Below are 27,197 nucleotides of genomic sequence, written 5' to 3' on the forward strand. Positions count from 1 at the left end.
AAGTTATTTTAAAAAGATGGAGGTCATTTAAAATAGATTTTTAGAAAAAATAAATTAAAGAAAAATGAGTTTCTTAATTTTTTTTCTTTTGATTCAATTGAAACGAACTCTAAGTGTTAGTCACAATTTCGTTCATGAACTTGAATTTTTCTAAAACTTTTTATCATTTCTATGTTCATCGATATTTACATAAAATTGCAAGTTTGGAGTCCAAATTATTCTATCTTAAATGGAACGACATGTCGTCCGCGCTAGCGGCGTCCTGGTACCGGGAAAGTTCTTAATTACGATTTACGGCAGTATGCTCTAAATACGACACTCGGCACGGCCATTTTTTCATTCACTGCGGCGGAGCACAGTCGTCTCGAAAAGAGGTTGGCATCAGACTGAATACGGGCCCATTGGCATATGAGCCTGCACCGCCACATCGGGAAGAAGAGTTTGGCTGTGGATGCTGTGCTAACATGTGAGCATAGCTTTTGGGATTTTGACAAAATTAGAGTAAAATTGTAGTTACAGAAGTCTTGTACGTAGACTTTTTTGTAGGTTTGTTTCGTTAAGAACTCATTGTTTTTCATGAATCTTACTAAACTGCACAAGCAAGAGAGCAAAGCGAATATAGTCTTCATTGGCATTTTGGTAACTTTCAACTTTGCGGAAATGCGTAGTTGTATGGCCATTGTCGCTTTCGCATGTGCTTTGTTTCTAAAAACTTGTTGAAAGGGAGCTGACTCTAAATTATTTATAAATTTATCAAAAGGAGTGTTGTAAATCGAATACGAGGACCTCTGAAATTGTGGAATGAATTTATGTTGAAAAAAGTATTGAAATGGTTGGCTAGTTTGTTGTATTCGCGCCTTACTTTATCTCCGAGCCAAACTTCAATCTTCACATGCTTCCAAGTTCATGATTTGCCTTTTTGAGGGAATGGGAAGGCTGCTATTGTCTCGAGCGAGTTATACGAAAGTTAGGAATTCAAGTTTCTATAGCCAAATTTTGCATAATTTGTCCACTTCCTCTATCCGTTGAAACTACTTTCTGAAAAAGCAGTACAACTAATGTATTCAATTTTGGTAAAAATAATTAACTTTTTATCTTTCTATTTATTTGCTAATTCTCCTCCTATTCTTCGTCTTATTTATCTTTTGATGTTTTTCCTTACCGATGCACTTTAATGCTAGATGGGGACTATCAAGCCCCTGCCGAAGTCAGTTCGTAATTCTGTGCGTGCTGGTGTTATTCTCTATGATGTCACGAAGGTCGTGGAAGAGCTTGTTTATAATAGTTTGGATGCTGGTGCATCGAAGGTATCGAGTCTAATCGTCCTTTGTATGATTTTGTGCTATGTTGAGTCGTGGGGTTGCTTACTTGCCCAAGTTGGAAATGTGTTAAGTTTTATGACTAATTATCTTCCGGTAAGTTAATCTGATCAAGAGTGTGCAGAATATTAAACTTAGATATAAATCAATCTCGCTCCTAAAACAGTTACAAGTAGTGCATTATGAATTAGAGGCTACCATGTAATCATAGCTTATTTCTTAGTCATCCATCACCGAGTACCGTTCTTCTCTTCTACAAGAGAAAAATGACTCCTTTATGGTTGATTGATTCTCTTTACAAAGAGGATAAATTGAGAATCGATCTAGTTACTGAACTCAGTCTATGTTTTAGTGTTTTTGTATTTCTTTGTTGTTCTTGTTTGGTGGAATCCTAATATTGTCATATTAAGCGAATTAAAGAATGATGATTAGGCATGAGCACCAAATAGTAGGCTAGGCAGATACAATAACAGCGACCAAATCTGGTATAATATATCGTGTTTTTGCTGGTTCGCCTTATTCAATGTTTTAGCTTGTTTACCTGGATTTTATCTTGCTACTTTGTTTCTTTGAGTCATGTTGTGCGAAATCATTATTTGGCAGTTATATTGACTTATAGAACAACATCAAAAAGCACCATTTCTCATTGTGTAAAACGAAGCACCTTTTCTCTCACGTTAGCATATCCTTTTTAGTTAGTAATTGATGCACTCTTTTGTAATCACCGTTAGGTGTTTGTGGTTCTCCCCTAATTTCATTCATCAATGAAATGTTTCTGGTACCAAAAAAAGAACAATATCAGAAATTATAAGGATGTAATTAGAACTTAATGAAAACTTCAAAAACTAGATAGAAACAACCATCGAAGTTTAGGGACTAACTTTGTTATTTTTCCATGTGAAGGTTATATATATATATAATTTTCTTCTAGTTTGCCTGCCTCAGTGTATCTTACTTACAATCTATTGTATCAATTTATGTCCTCTCCAGATTTCAATTTTCATTGGCATTGGGACATCCTATGTTAAAGTAGTGGACAATGGTTTGTGATTTTCTCAGTTCACTACTTGTTACTTTAATTTTCTATGTCAAGTTTCATACTGATACAGTGAATTTGTTATATTCTTGTAGGATCTGGTATTACTCGAGATGGGTTAGTTTTGCTTGGAGAAAGATACGGTAAAAATCTCAACTTTCTTCTTTGTGTACCATGTATCTTACTTCACTATCATTTCCCCAGTTTTACTTTGGAGTCCAGAATTGTTATGCTTGGGCTTGCAGGAGGGGGATGGTGTTTGTAAGTGTTATAACTGGATGGGTTAGAAAAGATTTCTTAGCTTTGATTGAGTGGAGCGTACTGAAGGGCAAGTTTAGACCAACCAATCTCTTTAAATATAACTCTAATGATATTTCTGTAAGTCTATCAATTTTTTCAATTGCAAAAAAGGGCAGAATGTGCTAATGGATTTCACTGCTGCTCTTGTAAGCAGTTAAAGGATGTTTTGATATGATAATCTTTTCGATAACTGGTGAAAAATAGAACTCTAACTAAGGAAATAAGCATGTTAGCAAGTTCACAAATATTTAACAAATTTGGATTTACTACCTTGGCATTTTTATGTTGCACTTTTCAATATCTTTATGCAGTGACATCAAAATTTCATGATCTCATCGACACGGATAACAAAGGTGGAACATTTGGCTTTCGAGGAGAGGCATTGGCTTCCATTTCAGATTTTTCATTGGTGGAGATCATAACTAGAGCATGTGGGAGGGCAAATGGATATCGTAAAGTCTTAAAGGTACAGCTATTTAATTATGGAGGCATATGTGCAAAGTTCCATATTTTGTTGTTATTCAAAGTAGTTTGGATGGGCTTTAATATGTATTTCTGCTACTATGTTTTTACTTTTCAGCCTTGCTTTTGTCTACCGTAGGTAGTTTCTATTGTTATTTTGGTTGTTACTTTGGTCTTCTCATGACCTTAGTATTGTTATTGTTCTTTGTATTTTGGATATGACGAGGGTGCTATGGGGGACCTAGTTGAGATGTCCGGGTGCACCTACTGATCCTCTCTCTCTCCCCCATTTCTTGGCTTCCCTATTATTCTCATTGTATAGATTTCTTGTACTTTGAGTTCATTAATAATAAAGAAGCTTGTCTCCTTTTTAAAGTAATTAACTTTTATTTGGTCCGTTACAGGGTTGCAAATGCTTGTATCTTGGAATTGATGATGATATGGAAGATTTTGGCACTACTGGTAAGTAGTAACAGTTTCATCATCTCTCAGTTACGTTAAATTGCAAAAAGTTGCTTAGCATGCTTTAAGACCTTGCAAGTGCTTCGTACAGGGCAGAGCCGGATTTTTATTGTGTGTGTGTGTGTGTGTGGGGGGGGGGGGGGGGGGGGGGGGGCAACAGTTTACATTCGAAACACACATACACACACACCACATAATCTTTTAATGGGCAAATTAGAGAGAGCTTTAAAATCTCAACTTCTTCTTCATCTACTTTTTTTTAGGCTTTTAATCAACAAAGGGTATCTAATCATGAAAAAATATATTATATTCCCTTCTCTGCTCCATCCCTTTGTATCTGGATTCAGGACTCGTACTTTTGTTTGCAGTTTTCTGTTCTGACCATTAACCTCATGAAAAACATTGATGTGGTAAATCAACCGGTTGGAACACTGGTGTGTGGTAAAACGTAATTATATGGGATGTAGATCCAATTTTGGTTGTTTTAAATTTTTTGTAATTATCCTTTCTAGTTATCTGATCCGTAGTTCTGAAGTATATATGGGTCCACAAAATTACCATCATATATTTTTAAGAAATAGTTTGATTGTAATATTTGTACCTTGATGTAGTACATTCATTTAACCGTTCATTATACTCATACAAGGAGAGAAAGCAAATGTGAGGAGTTCAGTACGGTGATGGGATGATGGATATGTCTTTTAAGTTTTAGTAGGTAGATTTTCACTTGGATGGTAGCAAGGCAACTATCGGTGTCACTGAACTCTGTTGAAACTATATGCATCTTAATATCGTGTGCTCCAAATATTTCTAAACGTTCATGCCATTTGCAATTACAACTGGAAAAAAATTATTTTCTCCTTTGTTACATTCTATTCTTGCAAATACTTCTCAAGGCCATTACTGAATCAGGGTTCTTTCATTTTTTCTTTTGTAGTTATTGTTCGTGATCTGTTTTACAACCAACCAGTTCGAAGGAAACATATGCAATCCAGGTCTTAATTTCTTCCAACTTTTTTATTCCTTTTTTGTATATTAAACAATTTTTTTTAGTGAAAAGGAGAATTCAAGAGTTGACCTATGGATAAGGCAAGTTCTTATGATGAGAAAGAAGATAATAGATTGCAATCATAGTTTAAGAAAGCTGAAAAGCCAGAAGGAAATATACAGGGCCTTGTCAGAATGAAGTTTAAAGTATGTGTTTTAAGTATCATAGAAAAACTTGCCATGTTAAAGTTTGTAATGCACACTTCGGTAGTATGTTATTGAGAAAATAGAAATCAAACAACAATATTTAATTCCTTTCATATATTTTTTAAATTATTTCTTTCATACTTGTTAATACAATGATAACTACCAGTTTTAAGCGTTCAGTGCCTCAATTTTTATATTTAAAATTTTGTTGAAAAATATAATTTTTTTCACATAAATTATAAATTTTCTTATTTTGATACTCTATTGTTCTCAAAGTGTAAGTTTTAAAAATACTTTCATAAACCAAAAGAACCTTAACTTTTTAGCTTTGTAAAATGAAATATCATGTTGCATTTTATGGATGTGTGAAATTTCATTTTGCATAATGGAACTTGAAGCCCCAAGAAGGTCTTGCATGCAGTCAAGAAATGTGTATTTCGAACTGCCCTTGTACATTCTAAAGTTTCCTTCAAAATTGTAGAGAGTGAAAGGTATATCAATGTTTAATTCAGGTTGAAGTTGAAATATGTAAATTTTTTATGTCAGCGTTTTCACAATTTTATTTCTCTGATGTAGTAAGAGTATCCTTCTTTGCACGGATCCCTCTCCTTCTCCTTTATCACTTTTGAGAAGTGGGTTTGGTAGTGAGGTTTCCAGGTCTCTCCATGAATTAAAAATCGGTGGTGGAGACTTAAAGCTATCGGGCTATATATGCAGTCCGTTTGACAATTTCAGTATCAAGGTATGATTATTTTCTTGATGTCACAAAAGAAGGCTAATTCTGCTTGTTGATATTTCATTATTTTTTATGAGTTGTTTTTATGGCAGGGTGTTCAATATCTCTGTATCCACACCATTCTGTAAATTCTTTAAATCTATGGTGATTGGTAGGTGGATAGGATTCACTATTCAGTATTTCATGAAATTGTTTGGACCTCAGCAAGGACAGATATTAACAGTCGATTCATTTGCAAGGGCCAAATTCATAAATTACTTAATCAACTGGCCAGTAGATTTACGAGCCTAGATCCACAGACTGACCTTGCCTTTCACAGAAGGAAGAGAGGCAGGTCTGAAGCAAATCCTGCTTATGTTTTAAATTTAGAGTGCCCTGTATCCTTCTACGATCTAACATTTGAATCATCCAAGACCATTGTTCAGTTTAAGGTAATTCTTGTTCTCCAAACACTAGTTCATTTATTTATCCTCTGTTCCTTTATTGAAATATAAAATGCTTTTGTTTTATGACATTTAATTGTCCGATAGAATTCTTTCCTTAGACTCTTTTATTTATCCAATCCCTTCTGATTTCCTTCTGTTTTGATTTGCAAAGGACTGGACCCCAATACTTACCTTCGTTGAAGAGGCCATTCAACAATTTTGGAAGGAAAAATATAATTGTGGTATGCAGTTAGCCATATCTTGACACCGTAGTCGTTGTTCATAAACACTGTTTGAAGTTTTATTTTGCACTTTCAGGAAAATCTGCAGTCCATTCAACCCCCATAGTTGGAGATGAGTCGTGGAAGGATGAAGATAACACGATTTCAACAAAATCAAGTACTTTTAAGTTGAACTTTTGTCTTCATCTTCGTTCTCACTTTTGATTTATGAAATGACTTATTCTTATATATGCTTCTTGAGTTGCCCACACTGCACCGCCCCCCCCCCCCCCCCCCCCACCCCCCCCAACAAAATGGTTAATTTATTATCTGCACAGCACACTTCCCCATGAGAAGTAAACTCAAATCGTGCAAACTTGCAGAATAAAAATGACCTGGTTGAATTTTTGTTTCAGATGATATTCTATCTGTGAAGAAGAGCAGAATGCAAAGCTGTCAGGCTTCCCTTATTGATTCGTTTTCACCATCAGTCACGTTCACAAAACATGATGACATCTTGTCCTATAAATTGTGTGACAAAAAGGCATGTGAGAGTTCACACACAAGTTCAATTGAATTGGATGACGGCGATCACCATCTAGCTAAGATGCAATTTAGTAACCGAGCCGATCATTTCCCAAAATCATGGGATACTCCCTTGGCAAAATGCTCAACTACAGCTTTCCAAAACAATTACCGTTACCAATCGGTACCTGAATTTCTTTTTGTATCTGAAGATTCCTTTTTGGATAGAAGGCTGAACTTTCCTGAAGGATGTGATGACGTTGTTGAGGAGAATATCTTCTGTTCAGATTTAAAAGGTCAATCTTCTAAAATGCATATCAATATGATTACTGGGTCTGCCGAAAGTACACCATCTTCTTACATTCATGAAATTAGTTATGATGATTATATCTTCATGGGTAACAAACCTTCACTTACGGGATGCTCCTCAATGAGCAGTTTTCAACCGTACGTTCAAAATGATGTCATCAAAAGAACCCAAATGCAAGGAAGCGATGATGAATCTGATATTATGAAACTTGGTGCTTACATCAAGGGTTCTGATTTTTGTGCTGGATCCTCATTGCATGCTGAGGTATGCTCTCTAACCTATTAGAGCTAACAATTTATGAATTTCTCAAGATATTAATTTCTTTTTAAAACTATTTGATCTAATTTGTATATCCTTTTGGCATTTGGACATGCATATGCAGACGTTTTTGTCAAGTTATCAGACCAGAAATTCCCCAAATGCTCACATGACTTCAAATTCTATATTAGCCAGGGAATGGGATGTTGATTGCTTGAGTGTTAGGGATGAGGTTGACAGGAGCTGGCGATCTAGAGATAGGATACCCTTCAAGGAGTTCGTGGATGATGATGAAAAGGGCTGCCAATTTGATTATGATATCATGTTGAGTAGTTCCAACAAAAAGAATTACAAGTCAAGCTGTAACGATAGTACAATGATAATTGATGATGTTTTTGATACAAGAGAAGACCTTAGTACCTTCCTTAAAAAGTGTAATGATTTTGAACATTCTTCTCCTAGGAGTAGTCCTGATATGCACTCCCGTCAGAAGTATTTTTCCAATTGGAGATTGCCCGAAAGAGATTGTGAAAAGGCTTATGGAAGCTCAGAACCTGAGATTGGACATCAAGCTTTTAAACAGAAGTATTGTTCTGTTGAAAGGCCTAGAAGAGGCAAATCGGCTCCACCTTTTTACAAAAGAAAGACTAGTTTCTATTGCCTGGACCAACGAAAGGCAGAAAGGGCTGATGCTGCTAGTTTCTATTGCCTGAACAAAAGAAAAGCTGATAAGTCTAGTGCCTCTAGTTTCTATTGCATGGACCAAGGGAAAGTTGAAAAGCTTAAGGCATCGGTCTTCCTTGACAGCCCACCCCATTTAGGTATTCATTATTTAAAAAATCATAGCCTGTAAGATGTCACTGATGAATTACTAACGTTTTAGCTACTGCCTTGCACGTACAGAACCAGTTGAGCTGAGAGATTCCGAACATATCTCTGGTACTAGTAATCAATATGTTAAGCCTTTTCCTGTTGATGACTTATTGGTTGAAACCAGGTAGAGAGCCAAACCTTTCTCCTATCAATTTAAAATTTGAGATTTTTGTTTGAATATAAAGAACCTCTTCCTCACTTCCAGATCTTCCAGAAGAGATACGACAAAGATGTCTGCTATTATGGGAAATAGTGAGGAGAAACAAGGAGAGATTTCCAAGCAGTCCCAATACGATGTTAAGGTTACTGAAAGTGCTATAGGTATACCATGTATTCAAAACTATTTATTTGTTCTTATTGGACTTGGGAAAACGAGATTTCAATATTTATTGAGGGGATTGGTATTGAGGGACTTTATCTGATCAGAAAAACATTGAAAGAATCTCGTGCTGTTAATCTCTTCTCATACAGGTTTAGTAGATTTATGTTTATCACCATTGATATAACAATGTTTAATCAGGATACTTTAATTAAATCAATCATCAAGAATAGTCCCTCCAGCTACAGTATATAGCATGCCACATTGGTTCAAAATTTTGTTGTCCCTCAAATATTGAGTTTTTAGACTGAGAAATAATATTTATAGTGTGTAGATTTTGTATATAAAACAGTTGTGTTTGAATTAGTCATTTACATCTTTTAATTATTTTTAGATGTTCTTTCCTTTTATAATTAGTTTCCTTGTTAGTATTTCACATGTGTTATATTTACCCATTATGTGGTCCCTTTTGAAGAAAAAGAGAATTATTATTATTTCTCCAAAAGTAACACAACGCTTTTTATAGCTAGCATATTAGTGATCTTTCTAATATCCTCTAATACTTCTCGAATGGCATAGTTTTGACACTATTTCATTTCCAGAATTATGCTCAAAGGAAACTCAAGAGTCCTCAGATTTATGGATCAAATGGAAAAATTGCTGTCCAACTACCGTTAAGTTTGAAACTTAATTTGCTTTCTTTTATTTGATATGAGGCCTCATTTTTTATTTCAGTGATATTTAATAGTTTTTCCTCGTTGATTTCAGAGAAATGAGGATTCACATGCTTTTGATGATGAAGTTAGTATACTTGATATCTCTTCAGGGTTCCTATCCCTTGCTAGCAATTCCTTAGTTCCAGATTCGATCGATAAAAATTTCCTTGAAGATGCAAAAGTTCTTCTACAGCTAGATAAGAAATTCATTCCAGTTGTTTCTGGTGGAATTTTGGCTGTTATCGATCAGGTTAGTTCAATCCCTATAAGTTCCTTCAGTTCAGGTGGTTCTCTGTTTTTGTTTTCTTTTCTATCCATTGTAGCTGGGTTATCAGATTTGATTTTGGGTTCTGGTGATCCTAAAGGCCCTACTACTTTACTTCATGGAACACTGTAGTTGGTGGCCAAGGGTGGGCTTGAGTGATTTGTAAGAATGCTGCAAGATCTTTTATTTGATCTTCCTGGATCAATAGAAACAATAGGGGTTGTCCATTTTTTCCGTCTGACAAGTACATGCATCTTACCATTTGGTGACCATATACAGAGCATATGCCTTTCTGTTGGAATCTTCTTCATAAATTACTTTTAATGATTCGTTCTTTCTTGTTAACTTAGATTTGAAGTGTTTTCTCTTTTTGGTACCATGCTATGGTGTGTATCTTATCTGCTGTTCTTTTGGTACAACCTTTTGTCTCATTGAAAGTTAATGGAAGTTTCAGTCTATACATATACTTTTAGTTACAAATTATTATTTCTAACAAGGTTGTCTATGTGTATTTTCATCCATTTCTTTGGGTGCTCATGCCTTGTTATTCCTCTTACTCTATATACATTATGTGTAAACCAATTGACAAGTCTTCCAGGTGTGGGGTTTGGTAATGATGTTGAAATGGTGCTTTTCTACAGCATGCTGCAGATGAAAGAATCCGACTTGAAGATCTTCGTCAAAAGGTAATCGAAATTTGTTTGGTGAACTAGTTCTTTGTGATTTCTAATAAAGACATGTACACAGCTGTTGTCCGGTGAAGCAAAGACTACAGCCTATCTAGATGCTGAACACGAGCTGGTAAATTCTGTTTGCTGTTTTCTGGTCTTAATCTGTCATGCTTTGATTTAAAGGATATAAATTTATCCTGCTGTTTGATTACTACAGGTACTGCCAGAGATTGGTTACCAGTTGCTGTATAACTATGCCGATCAAGTTAAAGAGTGGGGTTGGATCTGTAATATTCATGCTCAAGATTCAAAATCCTTCCGAAGGTATCCTGTATGACTTCCTAGAACCTTCTAAATTGTCCTTTTCCTCTCTGGCTATACTAAGCTAGAAAGCTACTTAGCATGCTAAAGAGAGGAAAGGGCAACTCCTGATCCATCAGGAAATCTATGTATTTTCATTGGTAACTAGGTAAACATAGCCTAAGGTAGTTTCTTTTGATTTTCATTAAAAAGAGATTGAGAGATAAGGGGTTTGTCTGATTTGCCAGTGCTGCTCAAGTTCGCCACATTAATATTTGGTTCTCTGTGCAGCAATTTGAACATCCTACACAAGCAGGAAACAGTCATCATGCTAATGGCAGTTAATCACCGTCTTCCTTGCTTCTATGATTATTACATTCAACTTTGCAAAAACAAATCATGCGAACTGTAATAAATCATTTATTGGGTGCTTGAAATTTGTAACAAATTTATATCTTTTTTTAGAATTCCAGTTCATGTGTTCTTATTTTATATTTATATAAACATCATGTGTATGCATAATAGGTACCGTGCATATTAGGGGTTAATTTATCTGATGTTGATCTTCTGGAGTTTCTTCATCAGGTAACCGAGGCCCTTGCACTCTAATACAAATTTTAGTTGTTTTATTCAGATATTAATTTTATTTATCTGCTGTATTGTTCCTTAAACACCTGAATAATTTTGCAAATGTTGCTCTGTCCTACATGTATAAGCTTGCTAAGGGTTTTTTTCTTATTTTTTTATTTTTTGGGATCGAAAGCTTGCTGATACAGATGGCTCAGCAACGATGCCACCATCGGTACTTCGAGTTCTTAATTCAAAGGCCTGCAGAGGTACATGCTTAAACTTGTGTAATATTTACAAATACTGTGAATCATTGGAAATTAGATGCTGCATGGATGGGGCTGACTTAAGCTTTTCTGGATGGAATTCTTTTTTGTTTTTTTGAAATATGATACCTCTTTTCATTTGAAAAGAGACTAATGCAAAAAAAAAGAAGGATACAGGAAACAAAGATAAACACACAGACAAAAAAAAAAAACCAAAACATCAATACCAATTGGAAGTAGTGATGAAGGCATTCCAGCAAGCATATATATCCTGAAATGAGAGCCCTTCGGGTCCCTTGGAAAGAGAACACCAAGCAGAAGACTTCAGACGAGCCAAATCAAAACGAGCATAAGAAACTTAATTGCTTGAGCAGAATTTTGAAAATATGTTGATTTCTTTCTAACCAGAGCTTAGAAAAGAGTGTCCTTTGCAACGTTAACCCAAATTAAGTATGCTTTTGAGTTCTATCAAATGCCACAAAGCTCACATTTGCCTTCCAAGAATCAGAGAAAACCCATTGAATAGAGAAATCATCAAATAACACTCAAAGAAGATGTGATTGAGATATTCTCCTTGTAACTTAAGGAGCACAGTGATGGAAAAAAATTGACAAATCTTTTCTCTGTGAAATTTCTGCCGAATTGCTACTATCATTTAAGATGATCCAAATGAGTATATTGGTTTTCTTTGGACATTTTTACTTCCAAATTGCTTTAAACAAGTCATCGTCAACAGTTAAAGAAGCCAGGTAAGAAGATAAATAATTCACCAAAATCACTTCTGAAGATTCAAGAGCCCAAAATTGAGCATCACCCCATGTTTTCTTATGCGAAAGGAAGAGAGGTTGGAAAGAAGATTCTGAAACTCAAACACTTCTTCATCGTTCAAGAGTCTCCAAGAAGATTTCAATCCGCCTTGTGGGGAGAAGGGCATCGGGGGGGTGGGGTGAGTAGAATAGTATAACTTTTTAGGGGTAGACAAGGATGCTAGTGAGGTGTGGTCCCTTATTTGCTTCCATGTTTCTTTGTGGAGGTTGGATTCGCAAGCCTTTTGTAATTATTCTGTAGGTGTTATTTTGCATGGACTCCATTATTCTATAGGTGTTATTTTGCATGGTGGGAGTCCTTTCCTTTCAGGAAAGGTGCTTTTGTGGGTGAGTTCTTTTTGTATGGTCATGTATTCTTTCATTTCTGGATGAAAGTCTAATTTCTTAAAATTATTAAAAGAAATGTTGGGATATCTAGAAAAAAAGAAACTGCCCCACTTGTATTAACAGCTATGACGAATAATCTTGGGAAGCTATCGTTGAGAGTAGCATCACAAAGCCAAGGATCCTTTCAAAATGGTACACATGCATTATTTTCTGACTTTCTAAACAGAAAGGCTTTCCACCTTTTTCCAAGCTTTAGAAATGCGAACTCATGGCCTCTATAGGCCAAACAAACTCATTGGAACCATAAATGATAATAATAACTTACCACAAGTCTTCAAACTATTTGATTCAACTTCCCTGCTTTTCTCATTTCCGAGCCATATGAAAACAACAATCTGTTGACTGCTAGTTCCACTATGTGTGTATTTCATTTTCATGTGGATATTTCACTGAAAACTTAATATTTGATCATTTTTTGATCAGGTGCAATTATGTTCGGTGACTCTTTGTTACCTTCGGAGTGCTCCCTTTTAGTTGAAGAACTGAAGCAGACTTCTCTATGTTTCCAAGTGAGTGAATAAATTTCAAACCTCCATGGGGGGTTGGAGGATGAAATGACTAGTAATTGACAAGTGTGAGATGTTAAATGTACAGTGTGCCCATGGACGGCCAACGACGGTACCGCTTGTGAACTTGGAGGCATTGCATAAGCAGATAAAGGAGCTGGAAATACATGGCAGAAGTGGTTCAAATGGAACGTGGAATGGTCTTGGACGACAAGAGCTGAGCATAGAAAGGATGTTGCAGCGCTTGAGTTCGGCTGAAGGTTTATAATACTCTTGGCAAATGCTGCCGTTTCATCGAGGAGACTAATTGCCCAGGAGCCGGATTAAATAGCAGCAGTATGCATAGTAGATTGGATTGAGTAGCATTGTTAGACTATGCATAGAAGCAGAAGATGGGGACGATGATTTGTTAAAGAGAGAGTGTTTCTGTAGTTTAGGTTTCCTTAGAGTTTTGGTTGTAATTCTTCAATAAATTCTTTTGCAACATTGTAAATAAAGCTAAATGTTTCTTCAAAAGAATATTTACTTTATGGATAAATAATTCTTAGTTTGCATTTGATTACAAAAGTATATACTCGGAGAAACAGAAAAGAGAAAGGAAGTAAGAAAATATTATATAGATCTTTTAGCATATATGTAATAAGGGAGACTCAAACTGAGCCAAATTTTCATATCTTCACACCTCAATCATTGTATTGAAAACAAAATTTGACAACAGTTTAGTTTTTTTGTTCTATATACTAAATTTGTTCTACTAACATTTAAATATTAAAATCACAATGAATGTATTCTTTAAAAAGAAAGATACAAAATAAAATAATAAGTAAAAGCAAACTTAAATGTATGAAAATAGAAAAATGAATGAAGAATATCTAAGAATTCTTGTTATAAGCTGGTTCAAGCTCTAAAACTCCTTCGTAGGCTCGAACTAAACCATAATGGCACCATGTACCTGTGAGGAAAATTTAAACAAGAAATCAATGGAAGAGAAAAAGATCAAGGTTACAACTAAAATCAATACATTTACATACATGAGTAAAGATAGAAATTGAGTTGGCAAATTCACATGATACTCAGGAGCTACAATTGCCCATTGCGTTATGAACAATCATCTCCATTTTTATCATCACCGGTAGCTGTGCACAAAGCCTTCCAGACAGGGACCAGCATTTTCACGGGTGGACGTAATTCCTACAAGGGGGAATAATATTTTTCAACAATAAGTGGGATGAAAGAACACATCGTCTATATTCCAATTGAGCTATGCTCATTCTCGCAGAAAAAGAAAGAATGTTTTTCAAACCCCAAAAACAAAATGTAATGCACAGTCCTCGTAGAAATGTTTAACTCGTTTGGTAATATTTGGTTTTTAGATTTCAAAAATTAAGCCTATATAAACATCCATTCTACTTCCACATTTCTTGGTTCGTTATCAACTTTCTATTCGTGTTTTTAAAAACCAAGTCGAGTTTTGAAAAATAATAAACAAATATGCTTAATTTTCAATAACTAAAAAATCAAATGATTACAGGGGCCTTAGGTCTATTCAGACAAATAGATTACTGAATCTGCATTTGTGTAAAAGGTGGGGATAAGCAAAACTCGCATACAAGGACAAGAAATTCACAATATCAATATAGCCTCATTTCTTAACTGGGTCTAATAGCCTAACTTGTGAGCAAAATAATAATTTATTCTACATTTTCTTTCTTCGTCATTAATGCTACATCATTATCATGCATGGTTCAAGGGACAGGCCATAACATTTAAATAAACAATAAAATTACCTTGAAAACCAACAATAGTTCGTCTTCCCCCTTTACAATCAAAGACAGACTCCAGTAACAAGTAACTGGAGTTAGGCATTCAAGGAGAACTGGCTTTAAAATTTTACCAACAGGAACAAACCGACGAATGACTTTTCCACTACAATAAGAGACAAAGGACATAGTAAGCACCGAGGAGAATCTGCGAAAGTAACACGTGAGAGATAGCCATGTTGAAGCATAAAGGTTTAAGATAGTCTCAGTATTGAAGAACTAAGGATATCAAACCTCAGAGGTTTATCAAATCAAAATAACAAACAAATATGGCCAATGTGAGTTTCATTGGAAAGGAAGTTGGACTCCAAAGAAAAAGTTACCTCCGAAAGTGAGTTTCAAGTTGGACTCCAAAATTTGGCATAACAATAACACTCTCTGCACATTTAGACATTCCCCATCCGTCAAAAGGATTTGATAACAGCACAAATTCAAATTTCAGATTTAGGAAGCAAATGGTACATAATATTGCATTATAAATTTATAAGGCAGAGATCTTCCACAAATGTTCACCTTTCTCAACCCTTCCCTTGAACAACTTCTTGAAAAAGAATACATTCAAGACCAAGCACCATAAGGCAACAAAGATCGATTCGCCCTGTTAAACACAGAGTCAATGATAATGCACTGAAAAAAAACTTCAACAGATTTCCAAGAATGCTGTTCGAATATCAAAAGCAATCCTATCCATTGATACATTTACTTCAGTTCATGTATGTATTTTGACAATTCGGCTCAATCATATCAATGAACTGTGAAACTCTTTAGTGAAAGGTTTTCTTGATAATGACTCAAATGTACAAACTATAGAACAGGAACGGAAGGTCGTGGAATGCAACTGATAATCAAAAGACATAAGATTGAACAATATAGAACAACTACCAACAGAGTTTGAAAATGGAAAGCAAGAAAAAAAGATGACAAAAGAAACAGAAAGAATCACATCGAATCTTTAGATTGAGTTTCATCCTTTGTAAACACACACACACACATACATGAATTCTTAGTAAAACTTCAAATACAAAAATGATTTTTAAGCCTATAAATACTGCTTGTACCTATGAATTTCTCTGAACAACAAATTACCTTGAGTAGGAAAAAACATAAGGCAAGGACTGCAAAAACGCAGAAGAGGAAACCCTTTTCAGCAGTCGTATTCCTAAGAACAACAACGTGGTGGACATGAACTGCTTCAGAAGGCCATTTACAGTCGGAAAAGTATCCATATCTCCGATCCGAAATGGAAAACTTGGCCATTTAGCATTCTTTCAAAATGTTCGAGGAAGAAAATCAAGATATGAGGAATGATCCATATTATCGAGTAATAGTGATGGCTGGACGAGAGAGCTCTCTTAGACCGCCGCCAACCCTTCCCGCTTCGCCACCGGAGTAATTGAGAATGGGCAGTTCGCCGGCCGGTGGGAATTGGATAGCCCAATCGCATTTCAGTTTCTTCATTGGGTCGACTCTTAGGCCCAACTAACCTTAACACATTTTGGGCTTTAGACTGGGCCACACTACCATTTTTTCTTGCGCTCTCAAAGGAAGAACGGGAAATTATGAGTTTTAAAAATAATTTTAAGCCGTTAGAATAGAAAAACATACAAATTAGAAAAATAAATAAATGAAACAATCATTCCAATACTTCTTTCCAATATGAAAAGTATCATTATTCACCTAAATTCATAATTATTCACCTAAACTCCAAATAGACAATAATTGAAATAACATATGCTACAAAAAAAGAAAAAAATTGCCCAAAAACATAAAGATTATAGAAGTTGTTATTGATGGGAATCTCCACCTCATGTCTGCAAAATTTAAAATCTATTTTAACGTCCAAAATATGCGATTTATTTGAAATGAGTAATTTTAAAATTGAGACACATTCAACTCAAGAGTTTGGCTCCACACCTAGAACAACCATAGCTGAAAGCTTCAAGTTGAAAATTTGAGCATTGTTTATATTATAATAAAGATGAAATCATTAAACTATACCATAGAATTCAAAACTTATATACATCTTAGCAAGATACGCATGTGTGAGTTCTTCCACTCAAATCGGTGAGTTATTCATACACTCGAGATTCAGTTGAGCTCATCTCTTGTTTGCAATAAAAAATTTCTCACACTCTGTTTGTCTCTTGTCGGCTACCCCTCTCAATCTCTTTCTTTTCTTTTCTCTAATAAAATCTAAAAAAAGAATATTCAAATAATTGCAAAAATGTTATTGAAGCAAAATTAAATCATAAAATTTAAATTCAAATTGTTATTAAATTTTAAATTCAAATTTTTATTAAAAGTATATATTATGTATTATTTAATAAATTGTTTAAAATATAACAAATTTGAAAATCTTGTATATATATTTGTCATTAGCATAAATCTAGCAACAAAATAGCAAATTTAGTAAAGATTTATCAAATTTGAATGTTGTTTGCAAAATACATTGTTTTTCATAAAAGATGCTCAATAAATTAATTCTTTTTTAATAAAAATCAATCAAAATAAGTGTACAATTTGAAATATAAATTAAAATAACCATGTATTATCTAATAAATTTTTTTAAAATAATTTGACATATAAATCCTATACGAAAATATTGGATTAGTATTGTCATTATTTTAGGAATTAGATTATTGAAAATCCTTGGACAACTTTACAGGAGAAATATTTATTAAACATAAGTTTTGTGAGTTAAATAAATAAATATTAATTAATTTGATTTAAATTTGAAAAATCCAAAAATTTGTTGTGAATTATATAAGCATATATTTAGGAGATATTGGGAAAATCTTGGCAATCCCAAAAATATTTTTTCAAAACTTCCGCTTGCAAATACACTGTATGAATAATATTTGATCTCATTATTTGTATCATGCAAATACACAACAAAACACGTATTATTCTACATAAAGGGGTATAACACACGTATTCTACTTCTTGATTTAGACATGTATAACGAGGATGATTGAAAATAAAACGTCACATACAAAATAAAACATCTAATTAAAATAAATATGAATATTAACGTAATTAAAAAACACAAGGGGAAAAATAATTATCTGATACAAAAGGCACAATAAATTATTTTTTAAAATAAAAATCAATCAAAATAAATATATTATCATAACTAGTACGGTTGTAGGGATAATAAAACTTTATTTTTAAATTATTATTAACCATACTTAAAGTAACTTGAAATATAAATAATATGAAAATCAAAATATTATAAAATATAATATTCTCGTAACCATTTTTTTTATTAATCATATGTATTATGTATTATCTAATAATTTTGTTTAAAATAATTTGAAATATAAATCATAGGAAAATATGGAAGAAGTGATTGTCATTATTTTAGGAATTAGATTTTATAATATTTGAATTCAAATTATTGTGAAATCTAAGGAAAAAGGAACGATTGAAAATCTTTTAACAAATTTTTAGGAATTTTTTTTTATTAAACCTGAAATAAATAAATAAATGTTAAATTTTGTTATGAATTATAGATATATATTTAGGGGATATATTGTGAAAATCTTGTTAATCTCGTAAATATCATAAATTAGTTAATATTTTTCGTAGTTTGCAAATAGATTGTATATGTATCTAACCACCAGTTTTGTCAAAATTCTTAATATTTTTCAAATTTGCTATTTTTCAGTCTGTTATACTAAATTTTGACATGCTCACGGTTATATCTTTTTTCTTATTATATTATTTTTGGTTTTTCTACTTGAAAAAAATTGAGTAATTTAGGTAAAGGTGTAACAAAAACCCAAAATATTTACGGGTCGTATAGCAAAATAAGAAAAGCCCATGATGCATGATAATTTTTTCATAAATTTCATATATGCCCTTGTGATTTATATCTTTTTGTGATTTTATTAATCTTGGGTCAATCTCGGTGCAATTAAGGCTAGAGATCGAATAAAATAAAGGCATAATTCTTTCATCTTAGACCATCTCGATGCAATTAAGGTCCAAGATCGAATAACTAAAGGTAGACGTCTTTCACCCTATGACATTTCGGGGGTAAAGTATGCCCAAGATCGAATAAAATAAAGGCAGCTGAAAAATTCATGAAGACATTTGGATTCTCGGCTGAGATCGGCCTAAGATCCCCCAAGATCTTCACCCTTCTCGACATGACTCCGAGATTGCCAGAGATTCCAACTTTTTAAGCTTTTATCTTTCATCTCGATCAAACCAAGCACTGAGATGGCCCTGAGATTACATGAGATCCAACCTTCTTAAGCTTTTGTCTTTCATCTCGATTAAAGAAGCACTGAGGTGGTCCCGAGATTACCGTTTTATTTTCAATCTTGCTCAAAATTCCACACATCTGCTCGAGATCCTTAATGGTTTCCTTTTATGCTTGCAGTCTCGACCGAACACAACCCGAGATGGTCTGAGACCCATCTCTAAACCTGTTTTGTCCTTTGACTCAGTCAACAAGCACCGAAATCGTGTATCAAAATATACACGATTGTGTATTGCGAGCGTGCGACTGATTTATTGCGTGTTGATTGGGGTAATTTTGGTATTCTATATTGTGGGCTTTTTCCATTTTCAGAATTGTTTTATATAGTGAAAATATTTTTACCTTCTCAATTTTGGTTATTTTGGTATCTCTAATCGATTTTAAAAGGTTTAATTTAGTTTTTATACTTCCAACTCTAAAAATAGATTTTTGTTCTTTAACTTTGAAAGAACGGGAATAGTTTTATTGATTTTTTGTTTTTATTTCATTTTCTTAAGGAACCAAAAATTGTCATCTTTTTAAGAGTTTTATCCAAATTAATGAAATAAAAATGAAAATACAAATATTAATGTGAATATTTTGAAGGTGAATAAACTCGAATAATGAATCAAAGTATAAAGTTAATATTTAGCCAAATTCCAAAATACACCTTAAATTGAGATTGCTAATATACAAGCACGATTACAAACACGATATGAGTTGAACTATGCTCATCTTATCTACTAGTTACTAACAAGTATTGGTAGAAGAAATTTTAAAAAAATGTTAATTAAATTCAATATTATTGAAAGCTTAAAGTTAATATTTGTTTATTTTATTTTATTTTTCTATCCACAGTCATTTCCCTTTTCTTTTAATTTTGAGAAAATAAAATATAGGTTATTTAATTTTCACTATTTTTTTTTCGTCACTTTGGCATCTAATTATAAATTTATCTCTTTTATCTTTTCTTAAAAAATTAATGATTATTTTAATAGAAAAACCTTTAAATACATGCCGAATTAAATGGGTCAATTTAAGATATAAGAGACTAAAAATTTCAAAAATAAAAAAAACTTTTATTGAACTTATTTATTTATTTTGGGTGTGAGGAATCTTCCTATTAATTTATAGAAAAATTGACGAAGCTTATCTGGATGCATACATATAGCCTTTCAAAGCAACATAATTATGGGGTAAAAAACATATATATCCAATTACTTTGTTACCATTTAAAACAAACCTCTAATATAATAACACCCTCAACCTGTCCTGTCAATTACAAATTAAATAACCTAAATATTCATCTCTTCATACATATATATTTTTATTTATTGGATATGTCTATTATTTAATATAATCTTCGAACAAAATCGTTTATATCATCAAACAAAGCATATATATATACATATAGTAAACCCTAATAGTAAACCCTAAATTAAACCCTGTTTTTGGGTATTGTTATTTGATATATGATAGTAATTTCTTTAGGGCTAAGTTTATTATTATTTAGTAATGGGATGAGGAATAATGATTTGATTCCTCGAGAAAGGGAGCAATGATTTGGACAGGAAATTGGATGGATGTATTTCCCTTAATTGCCTATTAAACATCAATGACTAATAACAAAATACCATTCTCTATGTAACGTTGTTCAAACTAACCGTTTTTCCTTTCTTGGGAAAGTAACTTTTTTTTTATTGGTCTAATCTCTACCGTTCATGTTTTTAAATGGTATATACTTATAGTTCTTTTTTTCTTTTTTTTTTAAATTTAAAATTTACTTCTAAGTTTCAAAATAATATTGAAAATTAATTATAATTATCTTTTTCTTTCTTTTCAAAAAATTGATTTGTAAATATTACCACTCAAAACTAAGAGTGAGTACAAATTTAATATTAAAAGTTTGAATTTTTAAATTTAGAGATCAAATTCTAATCCGACTTAAAATAAATTAAAACTATAGCGCGATTTAATTGTTGAAAAAAAATTTAAAATATAAACATTAAAATTGTAACCTTTTGATTATACTATTTTGTATTAGGTATATAGATTATTTTAATTTGGGTTATAATAATATATGTTCGAAGTGCAATTTATTTTTAGTTTGAGAAGAAAATAATAAACACTATAACACAAAATTTAAAAAATAATCAACGTAGAATAGTAAAAACTGTACCAAATGAAGTTTTTGAAATAGTACTGGTCGTAGCTAATCGAAAACTACAAAATATAGTACCAATGTGAGATTTATTATACTCTTAAAATAGTTCTTGCCCCAAATACTAGGGGTGGGCATCGGTCGGTCATAGTCAGTTTTTCGACCATACAAATACCGAATAAGTTATTGTGTTCAAACCCACCACAACCACGAATGTATACAAATCTATCGTTGGTTTGATCAATTTAGGTTAGTTTAAACCTTTTAATTTTTTAAAAAATGTCGTCGGTTTGGATTTTTCTAAAGTGACACTGATTGAACCTCTCCTTATCTTTGACTGACCACCTTTGGTTCGTTCGACTTTTGTCGATTGGCTTAGTTTTTTAGTCTCTCGTGCTTACTCTTACCAAATACCATCTTATATTATTATAGTCCTAGCATAAACTTTCACTATAAAATATAATATTTATCGGTAGCAATATAAAATTATTATAATTTTAGGGTAGTTCTTATCCCAAACGTCCGTTATATTATGGTCAAGCATAAACTTTGACTACAAACTAGTATTTAACTTGATGAATTTGAATTTTAAAAGTTTGAAAATTTAAAAAATAATTATAAAACTCCAGAAAAGGAGTATGCAGCCAATATTTGACAAATTATATGTAGATGCACAAATATACTCTTTTATGGTAACCTAACCAATACCAAAATGCATTTAACCACAAATTAAATCTAATTTACTTCATTACCATTTAGAGTAATTGCTTATACGAACGGTAAAAAAATCATAGGAGTAAAATCAACATGAGTATAGTTCAGACGTAAAATATGTACTAATAGTGTTTAAAATGATGTTGAAATTTAAAAAAAAAAAAAGAATTTTTTTGAGAGAAAATCTAATAAAAAAATATCCTCATTGAATTTCTTAATTTCCAATTCCTAAAATGTGAAAAAGAATAAAACCTGATTTAAATAAATATTTCAAAATATTACTTCATTTACTTAGTTATATATTTCATTAATATGTGATTTTTCTATGCAATGTATTTCCTACTTCCATGAACAAAATGGAATTTGGAAAAATCATTCCTCACAATAAAATAAAGTATGTGTGGTTTAACTCAAACAATATTTTATTTTGTAATATTAATTGAATTAAAGTTTAATTTTTCCATCTCTACTAATTATAAATTAAAATTAAGTAAAATTGAAGGAGCAAAAAATTTTTTTTCTTATTTTTCAAAATTTCAAAATGAAGATAGCCTTGAAGATGATCTTGAAAAGTTTAAATTAATACAACTTGCAGTTGCGAATATAATGATTAGAAAGAAAGAAGATAATATAATGATATTAACTAAAACATTTAAAGTGGTCGTTTGGACTTATTTTAAAGAAAACGTTAAAAATATAAATCTTAGTCGATTTAATTTAGTGGTCGTTTGATTTTTAGTTCTTTTACGTCGTAAGAATGAGTTAGGAGGACACGAATACGAGTAAACAAAAATATATTATTACATTTATCTCATGTACACTTAGTTTACATCTTTTTTCAAAATTACCAAATGCTCTAAACTTTGACTACAAATACAAATGGAGGAGATGATTTTGTTAATTACCAAATGCTCTAAACTTTCACTGCAAAATACAAATGCAGAGATGATTTTGTTAATTACCAAATGCTCTGAACTTTCACTATAAATAGATGCATAATCCTAAGAAGAAAGTCACTACCCAGCAACAGTTCTCTCTTGCTTCCTTGCTCTCATTTCCTGTTTCTCTCTATTCTCAATTCTTTCATTTTCTTCATCATCCCATCGTCTTGCCATGGAGAAGAACACCAACACAAATGCCAATACCAATATCAATATCAACATTGATGCGGTATCCGAGACCTCTCCCGACCAACGCCACCGTCGAGAAAGGTCTCCAATGGCAGCTTCTCCACCACCACCTGCTCGCATTATCGATGACATAAATAACCCTCCCACTGATGTCATCGAACCCTCGTCCTCGATAGTAGTGGCGGCCCCGGAAAGCGTTACACCAGGCGACGTAAGACGGCGCCAAAGTGTAAACGCAATGTTCGACGTCGGAACATCATCACACGAGCACGTTGGAGGAAGTTCCGACGTCGAAGCGGGGAAAAAAAGAGGACGAGGGGATGGAGGAGAGCAGCAGCAGCAGGTGAAAGCTGCAAAGAAAAAAGGAGAGCTAACGGAGGTTCCAAAGGGTGAGCCAAGATGTGCAACATGTAACAAAGTGTTCAAATCGTGGAAAGCACTATTTGGACACTTAAGGTCTCACCCTGAACGGACCTACCGTGGAGCTCTTCCTCCGCCAACCGCCGCCGAACTTGACATTCGCCGTTGTCAGCAGCAGCTCGCTTCCACTTTGCTGACAGTAGCTCAGCAAGTGTCAGCGTCCAGAAGAGGGCTGGATATTGATCTCAACCAACCCTCTACTGCTGACGACGGTGACTCGCCGGACAACACCAGAGACGCCGGGTTTGATCTGAACCTCGAACCCCCGCCGGAGAGTGACGACGAGAAGTGAGATCGGCAGTGCGGATGTATATAATAATAATTAGAAATACCATCAACACTTATTTGTATAGATATCGGAATAAAAGATTCCAATTTTTTGAGCCAACATTTCGAATGTTCTTCATTTCGGGTTCTTCGCATTTTGCTACTCATGCATGCATGTTTAGGATATTGCATTGCCAGCGCCTGCATTTCGAAATTAATCCCTCACTAATATTAATTAATGCGTAACTATTAACAATAAACATCTCCCCCTCAAAATAAATACATCTTAATTAATAATTAACAATATTTTATATTTGAACATTAAACATAAACTTTAACAATAATGTATTTATTATATATCAAACATAAATTGATATTTTAAAAATCAGCTTATTCATTAATCACTATATAGTTCCTTTAAGAAAACATGTTTGTGTAGTATAAAATATAAAAACGTTTAGAAAATTTGTTCAATACTAATTAATTCCAAATTTTGAGACCAATAATAAAAATTGACCAGGTTATTTAATTATTTAGGGTTGTTTGGATTAAGTGGAAAAAAAATATTTATCAATAATACTTTTTATTTTAAACACTTTTTTTTAAGCAAATTTAAAATTTAAACACATAGTTTGACGAGATTTTTTTATAATTAAGTGTTTATATTCATAATTTTGTTTGGTTTGTCATATACCAAAGATGTTTATAGTTACCATAAAAGATTACTAAACACTATCACCTCATCTCATAAAGAAATACATATATTTTGATTTTTTAGAAAGAAAGATATTTTGAAAGAATTGTCTATATGTATATATATATTAAAAAAGATAGGGAGATGAGGTGGGAGAACCGGGGTATTTTTGTCGAACCAAAACCAAAACTATAGTTTTGATCCTTTTTGTTCGATAAAACAATTTTGATTGAATTTGATTGTGTAGTAAATTGTAATTTGAACAGTGTAATAAAGCACGGAGTTCAAGAAAAATTGTGAGTTTTCGATCAATTTGATAATTCATTTTCTAGAAAAGTTGGTTTTGATTGATTTCTCTAAAATGAATTGTTTTGTAAACTAATTTTTAGAAAATTACATTTTATGAACTTGGGAAACATCACAATTTTTTTTTTTCAAAATAACATTTTTACAAATTTATACATTTAAAATACATTTTATGAACGTGCCAAACACCACAATTTTTTTTTCAAAATATTTTTTTTACAAATTTAAACACTTCAAAATGTGAACCAAACACTCCTTTGATGGTTTTTATTTGGAGTTTACTTTCAACAAAATGCTTTGAAAAATATTACTACGAAGATAAAGTATAAGAAAAATGAAAAGGAAAAAGAAAGGAACTCACCTAGCATTTGCGATTATGATGAGCTTTATCGACCGATAATATGTTTCTCGTCTTCCAAACCAAAAGCTTCAATGCAATGGAAGACGAGGGACACTCTTAACTCTTAATTCTTCACATCTATGTTTTGTGAGTGACGAATATTAACATCGGCACGCCTCTTCTTATATAGTGGTCGATTCGTGTTTTTTACAAGGCAATCTAATTAATACTATTCGGTGCTTCGAGATTTATTCGAAAATTTACAATACAAATTTGGCATTGCTATATTAAGAAACGCGCATTAAATTTCAACGACTAATTTTTTTTGAAACGTTCGAAAATATTAGCTGGAATTAAAATCTAGTGAAAAAAGATCGAAATCAAACGTGGAAAACCATATATATGATAAATCTCATTGGGTTGCTTTAATAGTAAGTTTTTACATTCTCCCCCACTTGTTATAATTCAAATATTTATGAACATCGACTTATTATAATTCAAATATCTATCAACATCGAGTTATTATAATTCAAATATCTATGAACATTGAGTTATTATAATTCAAATATCCATGACATGATTGATTAAAAGATTAACTAATAATTGACGAATTCTACCTGATACAATGTCTTGTGTGTTTGGACAAACTTTCTCTTGAGAGACGGTCTTGCAAGTTATGTTGACATAGCACTTTATTTTGTTGAGATGTTGAGAATTTCACATTAGAAAAACCAAAGAGAAATTTACACTCCTTCTGCCAATTGATTTTGAGATGAAATCTCATACTATCAAATATATGTTTGATGTCAGGAGGAGGTTTATGTTGATGGTCGCACGTGGATTATGTTTAATAAGTAATTATTTGGTTTTTTATTTTTGAAAATTAAGCTTGTTTTCCTACATCTCTTTTACAATAATGTTTTCGATTTTTGTAAGTTAAAATGGTTGAATTCTTAGCTAAATTCTTAAAATAAAACCTTAAACAACTATCTTTAAAATTTTCAAATTTTGGTTTGATTTTTCAAAACATTATTAATTAAGTAATTAAGATTACGACACAACAAACTTAGAGGTAGAAGACGATTTATCTAGGTTTAGTTTTCAAAAACCAAGGTTCTATTTTGGTAACTACTCGGTTTTTGAAAATTAAGTCTGTTTTTATCTTTATTTTTACGATAGTGTTTGCATATTTTTGAGTAAAAAAAATTGAATTATCAACCAAATTTCAAAAATAAAAATAAGCATTTTGGTTTTACTTTTGAAACTCAAACCTATTTAATTCTCTATTTCATCTCCTACGATTTGCATCTTTTTTAATACAAACAACAGTTGGATTTAGTATAGGTTTAGAGGGCTTGAGCCCCAAACTTTATCGTTTTTATATAATATATATAAAGAAAACTATTTTATTTTCAATATTTACAACCTATAGTAAATCCTATCACTGATAGTCATTGATATGCTATAGTGATAGAAGATTATCAATGATAGAATCTAAAATTTTGGTATAACTTGTCAATACTTTAATTTATTTTGCTATTTAAAAAATGCCCCTACAAAATTTGGTTTGATTTTTTAAAGCATTGATAACAAATCAATAAATTTAGAGCTATAATGAGTGTAGAGTAAATAATTTTCAGAAACTAAAGTTAAATGATTACCCAATTGTTGCCCAAATGATTATCAAACGAGATTGTTCACACAAATTGAACATTTCGAATAAATGTAACTCGTGGAATTGAATTTTGTATATTGATGAATCAATACAGTTTCTAGTATTTACACATTTAATGTTTTCTCTCAAATACAAGATAAAAACTTTAGAACTTTTTCGTCTTCGGTTTTCAGGATGTTGTAGTTGCAAGTTATTCTGAACTTCGATCTTCTGGAATCCAAGAAAAGTTTAATTTTCAAGTCTTCAGTTTTTTCAAAGATGTTGATCTCGAGGTTGATACAGACTTACAAGTCTTGAGAGCTTGTAGAAGTTTGAATTTTAATTCTTAAGAGTTTCAATTCTTCTCTCAATTCAAGATCCTAAAATGAATAGCAAATGTCTCTATTTATAAAAAAAAATTTATGAACTGATAGACTTGGGCCCATTTGCTTGTTAGGTTTGGACACATTTGTTTGTTGGCTTGGATTTGGACTCATTTG

General features: G+C 32.4%; 3 protein-coding genes across 11 annotated transcripts; 2 read left to right on the top strand and 1 right to left on the bottom strand.

Annotated features, from left to right (window-relative positions):
* The first annotated feature begins 587 nt into the window (after nucleotides 1-587).
* On the top strand, nucleotides 588-13,512 carry LOC101213777 (DNA mismatch repair protein MLH3). Of its 6 annotated transcripts, XM_031882278.1 has the most exons (26): nucleotides 600-1,073; nucleotides 1,182-1,307; nucleotides 2,310-2,361; nucleotides 2,451-2,498; nucleotides 2,967-3,121; nucleotides 3,522-3,579; nucleotides 4,517-4,574; nucleotides 5,172-5,264; nucleotides 5,350-5,515; nucleotides 5,665-5,940; nucleotides 6,107-6,176; nucleotides 6,253-6,333; nucleotides 6,572-7,254; nucleotides 7,373-8,069; nucleotides 8,152-8,245; nucleotides 8,327-8,442; nucleotides 9,043-9,113; nucleotides 9,209-9,406; nucleotides 10,063-10,107; nucleotides 10,169-10,222; nucleotides 10,310-10,416; nucleotides 10,684-10,732; nucleotides 10,918-10,977; nucleotides 11,156-11,228; nucleotides 12,863-12,948; nucleotides 13,034-13,512. In XM_031882278.1, the coding sequence occupies exons 1-26, from the start codon at nucleotides 1,059-1,061 to the stop codon at nucleotides 13,211-13,213; spliced, it is 3,711 nt and encodes a 1,236-aa protein (XP_031738138.1). In that variant the 5' UTR covers nucleotides 600-1,058; the 3' UTR covers nucleotides 13,214-13,512. The 6 variants fall into 6 exon arrangements, 2 of the variants coding, with proteins under 2 accessions (XP_031738139.1, XP_031738138.1); XR_004215150.1 differs by lacking the exon at nucleotides 13,034-13,512 and having other exon boundaries at nucleotides 589-1,073; nucleotides 10,310-10,423; nucleotides 12,863-12,931; XR_004215149.1 differs by lacking the exon at nucleotides 13,034-13,512 and having other exon boundaries at nucleotides 589-1,073; nucleotides 10,684-10,800; nucleotides 12,863-12,931.
* A 70-nt stretch (nucleotides 13,513-13,582) lies between these two features.
* Nucleotides 13,583-16,198, bottom strand: LOC101204797. Of its 4 annotated transcripts, none has more exons than XR_968826.2 (6): nucleotides 15,852-16,197; nucleotides 15,279-15,363; nucleotides 15,089-15,143; nucleotides 14,733-14,871; nucleotides 13,977-14,136; nucleotides 13,583-13,897 (listed from the first exon to the last, which is right to left on the bottom strand). XR_968826.2 is itself a non-coding variant. In XM_031882280.1 (6 exons), the coding sequence occupies exons 1-5, from the start codon at nucleotides 16,020-16,022 to the stop codon at nucleotides 14,044-14,046; spliced, it is 585 nt and encodes a 194-aa protein (XP_031738140.1). In that variant the 5' UTR covers nucleotides 16,023-16,198; the 3' UTR covers nucleotides 13,602-13,897; nucleotides 14,012-14,043. The 4 variants fall into 4 exon arrangements, 2 of the variants coding, with proteins under 2 accessions (XP_031738140.1, XP_004146178.1); XR_004215153.1 differs by having other exon boundaries at nucleotides 13,602-13,897; nucleotides 14,733-14,913; nucleotides 15,852-16,198; XM_031882280.1 differs by having other exon boundaries at nucleotides 13,602-13,897; nucleotides 14,012-14,136; nucleotides 14,733-14,913; nucleotides 15,852-16,198.
* A 6,801-nt stretch (nucleotides 16,199-22,999) lies between these two features.
* LOC105435052 lies at nucleotides 23,000-23,728 on the top strand. Its single transcript, XM_011654401.1, has one exon. The coding sequence runs from the start codon at nucleotides 23,000-23,002 to the stop codon at nucleotides 23,726-23,728; it is 729 nt and encodes a 242-aa protein (XP_011652703.1).
* The last annotated feature ends 3,469 nt before the right edge of the window (nucleotides 23,729-27,197 follow it).

This window comes from Cucumis sativus, chromosome 3 (genome assembly GCF_000004075.3).
Source record: "Cucumis sativus cultivar 9930 chromosome 3, Cucumber_9930_V3, whole genome shotgun sequence".
In the NCBI taxonomy this organism is placed as follows: domain Eukaryota; kingdom Viridiplantae; phylum Streptophyta; class Magnoliopsida; order Cucurbitales; family Cucurbitaceae; genus Cucumis; species Cucumis sativus.

What these genes read in the sequence shown, in the direction of transcription:
- LOC101204797 (XM_031882280.1), bottom strand. Translation starts at nt 16,022, where the DNA reads ATGGCCAAGTTTTCCATTTCGGATCGGAGATATGGATACTTTTCCGAC. An exon ending in TATGTTTTTTCCTACTCAAG is followed by an intron (nt 15,364 to 15,851) that starts GTAATTTGTTGT and finishes TGTGTTTAACAG; the next exon opens with GGCGAATCGATCTTTGTTGC. An exon ending in AACTATTGTTGGTTTTCAAG is followed by an intron (nt 14,137 to 14,732) that starts GTAATTTTATTG and finishes TCCCCCTTGTAG; the next exon opens with GAATTACGTCCACCCGTGAA.
- LOC105435052 (XM_011654401.1), top strand. Translation starts at nt 23,000, where the DNA reads ATGGAGAAGAACACCAACACAAATGCCAATACCAATATCAATATCAAC.
- LOC101213777 (XM_031882278.1), top strand. An exon ending in AGGAAACATATGCAATCCAG is followed by an intron (nt 4,575 to 5,171) that starts GTCTTAATTTCT and finishes TGGAACTTGAAG; the next exon opens with CCCCAAGAAGGTCTTGCATG. An exon ending in AAAATTGTAGAGAGTGAAAG is followed by an intron (nt 5,265 to 5,349) that starts GTATATCAATGT and finishes TCTCTGATGTAG; the next exon opens with TAAGAGTATCCTTCTTTGCA.